We start from the raw sequence: 10,461 nt of genomic DNA on the forward strand, positions 1-10,461 counted from the left end.
GTGCTGTTGCCTAATGGATCCAGTACCTTGGGGTCCATTTTCATGTCTGGTAGCTGACTTTGTGGAGTTTTCATGTTCTCCCTGTCTAAGTGATGTTTTCTCCAGGTAACAGTATTCCTCCCATGTCCCAAAGACTTGCATGTTAAATCTAATTGGAAACTGAAGGTTTGGCCTATGTGGATGTGGTTCATTAATGCTCCATGCTTTGTGCCCAATGCTGATATGACAGGATTCAGCTCTCCACAGTTCTCAATTAGATTAGATTCTCTTCTTCTTGTAATGAATGAGGGCTTCTTCTTGTAATGAAATTTCAGAAAATTTCAAAACTGAAAATGCATTATTTTACAGGAGATTTATTATGATTAGCATTTGTTAGAAACCATTGGTTTGGCTTGTTTCTTATTCCAGATTCTAGCATTGTTCAAACTGCATGAGCTTGACACTATCTGTGAAACTCTTTATTGACAAGAGCAGATCTAACATGACATTCAGGAAGAATAAAAAAAACTAAATACTGGATGGCTAAAGAGCCAATAAGAGAGGAAGCATTAATGGAATGAGTCACATAGTACATGGAACTTGAACTCGTTTTTGCTTTGGAGAGCACTTTTTGCACACCTTGCAAAATGTACTATATTATTTATGGATTAATTGATTAACTACAGTAACAAACCATGAACATTCTGCATCATTCAGGGGTGAACCCATTTAAAGTGGTGCCAGTTTTTCTAAGACAATGTACTGTAGAGAAGCTGCTTATTAAAACATAAGTCCTATATTCTCTCTCTGGTGCCACAGTTCCTGGCAGAAGAAGAAGCTCGTCAGAAAGCAGAAAAATCTCGTCAACAGGAAAACCATGAGAAACAGATGAAAGCACTCCAAGAGGAATGCAGTAACAACAGCAGAGAACTGCAGCAACTTCAGGTAAAATCTAAAATTCAAACAATGCAAGCCGTCAAAACAATACTTCAAGTCTTGCATGTTGTTCCCAAACATTATTCAATCTTTTGAAATAAAAGAAGATGCCACCAAATACAGATAATCTATTCCATTAGGTGTTAAATCCCCTGACACCTTGGACCATGAGATTCTGGTTATTCAGATTAGACAGACCTGGGGCCTCATGTATAACGCCGTGCGTAGAACTCGCACTATAACATGGCGTAAGCACAAAAGCCGAAATGTGCTTACGCACAGAAAAATCCAGATGCAGGAATCTGTGCGTACTCCAACTTCCACGTCCTTCCGTTACATAAATCCCGATCGGCGTGAAAACTAACGCTCGTGCACGCGGATTATGTAACGCCCCAAATCCTCCCAGAATTACGCCTCTTTGAATATGCAAATCAATATAAATCGCCCTTAAGCGCAGCCTTCTGTGAAAAGACAATGGGAAAAGCACGGGGGAAAATATAAGAATTTCAGCGAATACCAAGTGGAGGCAAATGAAAAACATACTATTTGTTCAAATAAACCGTGGTATAATCAACAAAAGGAATTTGATCGAGTGACATTGCGTGTTGGAGAAACTTGAAAGCTCACATTCATAAATTGCACAGTGCCGGAAATAAAAAAGAAGTCACATATCAAAGTCGCCGTGAAAAGCCGAGTTGTAAGCCCACTGTCTGAGTGTCATATGAAAGCTTATTAGGGTACAGAGAAAAAAAGGCACACAGTGGTGAAAAAGCACGAAATGTCAACTTCAATCTCGACATTTCCACTTTAATCACGTAGTTTATTTTGTCATTAAAGTAGAACATCATAAACTTCATCTTAAAATCGTTTAATTAACCAGTTTCTCAAATCACATCGTAATTAAAGTAGCACGTTAAATGCTTTGTTTTGTATTTGATCTTCTATGTGCCTATGTGTGTGAATCACTACTTGCTTTTTAAACTGGCTCTCTTCTTCCAACTGGACACAGAATCCATGACATTCGTGATATTACAGTTCTCTGAATAACTAAAATACTGAGATGTATTTTTGCAAAGCACGTTATTAAACATGTGTTTCACTTCGATGAAATAATTTACTGCAGCAGTACAATCAGGGTAGGCTCTAGGCTTGTGGTGGCACTGGGCAGAGGAAGAATCGGTGGCTCCTTCCGCCCGCCCGTCAGTAAGGTAGCTTATGCACAGTGGATGGCTGCATAGCCGCCTCGTGCTCATGACACAAGCATTTAACTTTTGCCGAAATTTGTCGCTGTGTTTTTAGCTGTGTTGTTATTTTCTCTTTCTGTTTTATATTCAATATATATTGGCGTAGCCGTCACTGCAGTCAGTGCTTTTCTTTTCCTAAGTAACCGATCGCCACACAATCAGCTCTGTAATAGAAGTTAAGCCATCTGTAAGCTTAGCGCCGATTCTTCAAAACGTTTAAAGAACATTAAAATATCTTCGTAGTACATGTTTAATTATTCTATCCTTAACGACACTCCCCGTGAAGAATATAGATTATTTAAATGAAGTTAAAGTTTTATCTGTATAATTTAATAAACATATTTTGCTGAATTTCACCTTATAAATGATATCGTTTCTGTTTCTGAACCGCGAGGTCCGTACAGGAAAGGCTTTAAAACATTTTGCAGTGGCTGAGACAGCGTGTGCTTGAAGGTGCAGTTTGAGTAACAACACTAAAGCAGTTATGGTATTTGGAATACTATGGCTGTTCCCTCTACCATTATATTGTTACAAGTTAATTACAATCAGATGCATTACACTAATAAACAATATGCGGTTAGTTTCGGTGTATTTATAAAGCAGCGTCAGGAAAATAAGGTGTAATCACACAGGAACAGTACCATTGCTTTGACGCTGGGTGCCGCCAGTCTGCAAAACCGAGCAGAGAACTTGTGTACGACAAGGCATGAGGTATCGTGGAAAAGTGCGTGGCTTTACGCCAAGTGTAGGTTTTATACATCGCGATTTGAACGTGGAAAAGTTCTTACGCAATGTTTCTGTGCGTACGCAGCATTTATACATGAGGCCCCTGGTCTCATGTCTTGCTTCACGTGTAAAAATTGGAATATTGGCAAATGCACCGTTTGTAACTGGCTGATCATTTTTATGAAGATACTGTATGTTGTGCAGCAGACATAGTGCAGACTCTAACTTACCCCCAGTTCTTTGATTTTATATACACCTAACAATGTGCACAAAGCTGAAAGGTTAATTCCCCCCAGCCCACCATTCACTCTTATAAGTTTTTAATAAGTTGTGTCCCGTTTTTAAACAATGAAAATCTGGTCAAAGATAAGTGTTTCTCCACAGAAGAAGTGTAGGCCCAATATGGCCCAATGTGTTGCACAATTTGTTGCAGTGCCCACAAAGCTATGGTATTCTTCATCTCTTGTATTGATTCAAACATGTGACCCTTTGGCAAACTTTTCATTTTTAACAAGAGTACCCAAAACATTGGGACATTATTGCCTGCCTATAGCTTGCCTATTCATTTTTTTAAATGACATCTTGTGTCTCATTCGTGACAGATACATTCACTATGATCTATTTGCTTAATAATTTGAACATTTCTAGCAAATTCCTATGAACATGCTGTAACAATAATGGGATTCTTAATACAATCCCTTCACCTTGTATATTGCCGAAGTATACAAAAACAGTTTGTTTATTATCCACAGAACACAAGGGATGGATAAACAAAGGGAAAACAATATAATGTAAAGAGACAAAAAAGCTGTATCCCCTCTGAGCACACCGAAATGGGCCGAAAAGCCTTGTCTGTTTTGTAGGGTGGCTTGCTCACATGTCAGTTTCATTAATATCTCTGTCTTCACCTCCTTTTAGGCAATGTCCACACTACTAAATTTTTGTTTAAAAATGCAGACATTAATCTCTTGTGTCCACACTGCCCAGGGTTTTTTAAATGGAGACTTTTAAAAATGCTCTCCAGAGCATATAAACACTGACTCAGTGTTACAATGTACACAGGTAAAAACCTACACTTCTGAAAACACAGACTGTGATTGGTTTGTGCTTACTACATAGCCCTTCTCTGATTGGATCCTGCTCGTTAATACATCTCATTCTCTGATTGGTCACCCTTCAAGGAATAAAACCATATTCCAACATAGTGGAAACTGAAGAGTTGCTCTCCTTGGCGCTTGTGCTGCTTATCTGTACATATATACAGTAAGTTGTGTTTTGCACAGTTTGAATGCTACAGAAATTTTAATTCTTCTCCAAACACTATTTTCTAAAAGGTTATTTTTAATAAATTCGAATAATTAGTCACAGACCCTCCACATCCCAAATGTATTAATGACAAATGAGAGTAGATTAGTTCTGAATGGGCATGTGAGTCATTGTGTACTGTGATGAACTGGCACAGAGTACAGAGCAGGGTCTTGTTTTCCACTTAAAGATGCCAGTTTAGGATACCTATGACCTGAATTTGATAAGCAACGTCAGGAAATGGATGTATCAATAGCCTAGATACTAGAAGTTTTGTGTAAGTTTAAAATCATATTAATCATTACAGTTGTTTTAATATGTTTTAGTTTTATTTGGGTACTGTGGTTTACCCTTGCTGTCTAAAGATATCATTTCAGTCTAATTAGCAAATTGAAATTGGAAGTTTCGAGTTAATTTTTAATTGTTAATTGGTGATGTTAAACATTTAGCTAAGAGTGTGAGTGTTGCTGTGATGGACTGGCATCCTGGCTAGGATCAGTTTGTGTCTTTTGTGGGTTGCAACTATAATAGGCTGTGGATACCAACCACCTTACTAGAATTAAATAGACCTAGAAATAGCTAGTTGGCATAAATTGTAAAATGCTATTATACAGGATGGTGTTTTTAATGTCTTAACATGATGTTGATTGTTGACAGGAAGGCAACAAAGTGAATTAAAATATTGATCTAAACACAGAGCAATTGTTATAAAAAGAATAAAAGTGTTATAAGCACAGAAAATATACACAGTATCTGTGTTTTTGCTTGCAGAATGAAAAGCTACATATGCTGGTGGAACTTGAAAAGAGGAAACTGAAAGCTCTAGATGAGGAGCACAACATGGAGTTGAAAGAATGGAGAGACCGCTTATCCAGCCGCAAGGAGGTAAATAACACTCAGCCTTAAATACATCATTTAACACCAGTTAGATGGAATTGGGTTTGGCCTAAACAGTTTCAGCTCACAACTTAGCATTAACCTACAGTATGTCAAACGCTGTAATTGACAACATAACATTCTCAAGCTCACATAATCCACATCAGAGTTCTAGGTGGTGATGCCTATTGGGCATGAGTTAAGGATCTGCTTATTTACACAACCGTACAAATCCAATTTAGCATCACCAATTAATGTAAATTGTGTATCATTGAGATTTGGGACAAAAACAAAAAAACTGGCAGACATGAAGAGAAGGTCCAAGCACTGCCTTGACAACATCATAACCAGGAGTCAAATTCAGGAATGCTAAATCCATGAAGCACCAGCCATAGTCACTGCCCCACCACACCAACCATATTCAAACTGTAGATAAACATTAGTTATAAATTCATTAACTTCCTAAAACCAAAGAAGTAAATCTATACTGTAAGTTCACCTGTTAAATCTCACCATTTCAATTATATACATTGTCAGACTTGGGTCACAGAGTTGCACAGGAGACAGGATCAGGTTTCCAAGGCACACAATCTTTATTGCTGACCTGGCAGGTACAAATACAAGACGTTATTCAGAAGGGATTTGTCAGCAGCAGAACAGCACACAAGTTGCAGCTGTTAAACATGGCAGACCAGCTCCCCTCTCTAGGTCAAAAGAACACACAGTTCTCCTCATCAAGCAGATTCAACGACTCAGAAGCAGCAACTGGAGCAGATGCAGACTGAGTGAGAAAGGACAGGAGAGAGAGCCATTAGGTGGGCCGGCACCCTGGTCTTTTAAATGTTCTAAACCTCGTGTGAGAAGCATGTTGCGCAGTAAGCCTGTAACCCTGCAGCTAATCCTGCAAAAGGGATGGTAAGAGTGTGTTTGTTTCCCATTGAAATACTATTTAAGAGGGAGTTTCTGAAGGGCAGCTTCTTTGCTATTGGTTTACTTTTTAACAGAGAGTTAAGAGCCATTATGGGCAGCTAACTGGCAGCAACACCGGTCACAAAATACTCTAAACCTGAGAGGCAGTTCTATTAACTGTGCCACAATTATCCCCTAATTTTTGGTTAATTCAGACTAGCAGGGATTCCGAGTACTATTACATCGAGGCCTGAGTGAGATGACATCTTAGAGTTGGACTTAAGTGTCAGTGGCAGTCATCACCAATTGTGAACAAGTAAACTCACCAGGGATAGCAAAGAGGATTCTATAACAGACTACATTTAGTACATCATTATTCTTTTGAATTAGACCTGGGAACTGTTTCCTGTATCGCACACAAGTAGTCCATTTCAATTTAGGGTCATGTGAAGAGCAGGGCATCATCCCCCCAATAGCATCCTCTGGCAGCACCTATGGACACTGACAGGTCATTTCCAAAGTCCAATTCCCAGCATGCCTTGTGGGTGTCCTAACTGGGTTCAGCCCTGAGGAACACTGCCACATGCCGTGTGAGGGAACAAACTGCTCCGAATGCCCATGTTCACTTGGTCCATCCATTATGGCCTTGTGGCCGGACAAGGAATCATCCTTCCTCCTGTCCAGGATGCCCATCTTTCCTCCATGGCAGTTATACTAATTTTAACATTTCTAGAGTGTATGGGCATGCCAGCAGAGCTGCAACAACTCCTACTTTGCTGTCAGGATAGGACTGAGCATTGTGAAGACACAAAAGACAATAAGGCAGAAATAAACGTTTGAGGAAGTTTCCCTGTATAATGTCCGGGATGACAAGTAATCAAACAGGACTGGTATGGGTTGTTTTGTAGAAAATACACTCAACAGCTAAGTACAATACAACAGATCTTTTATGTCATGGTGGCAGGAAGGAAATCTGATTAGGAGGAAGTGGAAATGAAATCATCAGAGGAAGCTGAAAGTGACATCATCAAAAGGAGACCAAAAGTGACATTATCAGAAGGGGACCAGAAGTGACGTCATCAGGTGGAGCCGGAAGTGATGTCATCAAAGGGGAGTTGGAAATGATGTTATTGAAAAGGGACTGGAGTGAAAAACGGTAGTTATGCTTCGATGGTCTGTTGGAAGAGGAAGAAAGGTGTTAGTGCTCTGTTCCAAACCCCCATCTCTTGATATTTCACTTACACTTGGGCCCTTTGGCTGCCCCTTAAGCACACGTTTGTGACATCATCTGTGTGACCACTGATGGGATGAAAGATAACTAAAAAAATAAGTCAAATGGTGGCCTTAAGTTCAAACAAAAGTTTTGTTGTCTTGTATAAATAGTACAATAACTCCCACAGACTGTAATACCAACATCAAACAATGAATACTGTATAACACCAAATAGTGAATACCACATAAGATAATAAACATATAGAAGAAACATAGAAGAGATGAAAATCCTTATGACCTGAGGATAAAACTTTCTTGGCTCTAATGATACAAGTGCTAATGATACTGTATTGTTTTCCAAAATGGAGAAGGAGTGCCTGCAGAGTGACGGGGGTCTTTATTAATACTGTCTAACTTTCTAAGGCAGTATGTTCTGTCATAAAGACAACCACAATACCATTTTCTTAACCTATCTACCCAGGGCAGAGTCACAGGGCAGATGGAGCAATCATAGGTCAACACAGAAAAACTATGGATGTTATATAAAAGACAGCAAATATGCTTAATAGTAAAAATTCAAAAACTGAAAATAACTAACAATTATATTAATAGTGTAGAAATAAGACAACAAAAGGATCAAGAAGAGTTGGGGCACCACAGGTGACCCTTTATAACTGGTGGAAAAACAAAAAGATAATATTGCAAATGACACGCATTTATGTGGAGCGTCATCACAGATCTGAGTCCTCAACTGCCTCATCCAGATGGCAATACAGCTGATTATGAGGCTGAGCAAGCAGAATGGGTGCGTTCAGGAGGTCCGGCACCAGAAGGTTTTTGGCCATCAATCTTCTGCTTTGCAGTAAGAAGAAGAGGAGAGACAGTTATATACAGAGCCACACCATGAATCTGAGTAGAATTAGCGTTGGAAGAGCCCTGAAGTTGTCCCTAAAGCTCATGCATGTGATGAAAGTTATATGAACAAATAGACAGTCACTCAGTTGTATCTGAAAGTAGTTCAAAGTATTTCAATTAAAGACAACAGTTATACCCATTTGTATCAACTGTTTAACTGTAGTGGTTGCCTTCTTCACAAGCTCCACATGTTTGAAACATCTAAGGCATCTCTTGGCTGCCTGACGAGTGGCTACCTCAAAATATAGCACCTCGGGAACAGCTACTGTGCTAAGATGGTCTACTCCAATTCCCTTTTGATTCTTTCCCTGGAGATCAACACAAAAACTTGGAGGCAATAAACATTTGAAAAGTCAGGTATCTTGAGATTTATAACGTTATACTTGTGCACTAATTTAGTCACTTTTTATTTTTGTTCAGGTGCTAGAGGAAGACCTGGCTCGACGGCGGAAATTTAAAGAAAAAACGTCTCGGCGGAGCAGTGAGCATGAGAGCCGCTCCAATTACAGTCTATCCCGTTTCTTTCCCAGCCTCAGCTTTTCGGAGTAGAAAACATCAAATCAAACCTAACTCCAAAACTTGTGTCTCATTATATGAGTCTGGATATGCTGCACCTGCACCCTATTATCAATTTTTTTAATACTCACTTTAGATATGATTACTAAATTTAAAAATGTTCATAATTTTGGTCTCATCTATTGTTGGAGATGGACATGTAGGGGGGGCTCCATTAGCAGCGGTGTTATTTTAACCATTTTTTATATATCATTTTGAGATATCCTGTATTTATTTATCCAGAGGGGATTTAATAATACACATGCAAGTACAAATAATCATGAGTGTAAAGCAAAGTGCTCAGAAGGAAAAGGAAAAGGATAAGGCAGCAAAAGCCCCATCAAAGTCTAAATCTGCCTCAAGTTCATGGTACGGCCTCCCAGACAGGCGAAGGTACGGACCTGCCAGGACTGGACATGGCAGCATCGGCTCCAGCCGAGAGCATTAGTGAAACTGCAAGTGAGGTGAGCAAAGAACATTCGTCGACTCCAGGAGGATCATTGGAGCTGAACATGGCCTTTTCATCCCCACTGTCAACTTCAGTTAATTTCCTCCGCAAGTCTGTGACATCATCTCCTACTAAAAATGTTCGTAATTCACTTTTGTAAATAGCTAGATTAACATTGCGCTACCTGGAAAAAATAGAAAAACCTTTAATGTCCTATATTTTTTTAATCTCAGAAATAAAATTTGAAGCTTGTATTTGATCAGGAAGCTGACTAATAATCAAATTAAACAACACTCCTTTTTTTAATTCATGGCTGGATAGATCATCTATGGGTAAAGGGAAGAAGCAAAGGTTTACATTTGTCCCTTATTGAAAAAGTGGAAAATTTGTCTTATGAGTGGGTATTACATTAAAGCCCCTAAATAAGTTATCATTTCACTTGAGAAGTTAGAAGGTGTTTGTTTTGAATCTATACTAATAAAAGGCAAAGCCCTCACTCACTGACTGACTGACTCACTCAGTCTCACTCAAACTACTTTTCTCCATATACTGTAATGGAGTTGAGCTCGATGGCCGTGGGGGCGGAGTTTCGTGTGACATCATCACGCCTCCCATGTAATCACGTGAACTGACTGTCAACGCAGTACGTAGAAAACAAGTAAGAGCTCCAAAAAGCGCTGAAGAAAACATGCATTATACAATTGAGAAGGCAGCAAAACAATAAGAAGTGAGCGACTGACACATACAACCATATTCATGAGTGCAGCTACTTCGGAAACAAAGCATGGTGTAAACCTAAAGTTTAAATTAAGCTCATAGACAGGCTGCCGCTGGCGTTTGTCATGCCCACGGCTAATGCGGGATACAAGTTTAATGAGAGGACGCAGGATATAAACGAGAGTTTTGATCACTTTGGTACTAAGTTAAAATTGCTGGTGAAGGGCTGTGCTTATGCAAATTCCGAGACACTGTGTTTGTGGGGGGATTGACAGTTAAGGCGGGTGGGGGAGTCACGTCATCATCTCCCCTCCCATTCACCTCATTTCGCTCTGAGCTGAGCTCCGCAGCTAACGCAATCTTGCAGCAGCAACTTTGTGATGCTGCCACCAAATACTCACAAAAAAATCCACAAGTTAATACACACGCTGTCTCTAGAGTTTCTCCACACTCTGAATCCTCCAGGCACTACTTGCAAAAGGTTACATTGACAATTTTTAAAATGTTTCCTTTTCTTAGCACAAGCACAGCTGAGAATCTTCGATGCATGTGCTCCATAACGCGTTAAAAAATAATGCATTTAATCACAATTTGCATTCCAAGCAAAGGGGAACTTTTGTCAATGCATGATTTCCTGGT

General features: G+C 39.5%; 1 protein-coding gene across 1 annotated transcript in view; it reads left to right on the plus strand.

Annotated features, from left to right (window-relative positions):
* Positions 1-9,543, plus strand: part of LOC120538832 (serine/threonine-protein kinase 10-like) — an 89,738-nt gene extending 80,195 nt beyond the window's left edge. Inside the window, exons 16-18 of the mRNA XM_039768356.1 lie at positions 799-924; positions 4,962-5,075; positions 8,523-9,543. Coding sequence (XP_039624290.1) covers positions 799-924; positions 4,962-5,075; positions 8,523-8,651 — 369 coding nt within the window. The 3' untranslated portion in view covers positions 8,652-9,543. The remainder of the gene's footprint in view (positions 1-798; positions 925-4,961; positions 5,076-8,522) is intronic.
* The last annotated feature ends 918 nt before the right edge of the window (positions 9,544-10,461 follow it).

The sequence above is a fragment of the Polypterus senegalus genome, chromosome 11, assembly GCF_016835505.1.
Source record: "Polypterus senegalus isolate Bchr_013 chromosome 11, ASM1683550v1, whole genome shotgun sequence".
Lineage (NCBI taxonomy): Eukaryota > Metazoa > Chordata > Cladistia > Polypteriformes > Polypteridae > Polypterus > Polypterus senegalus.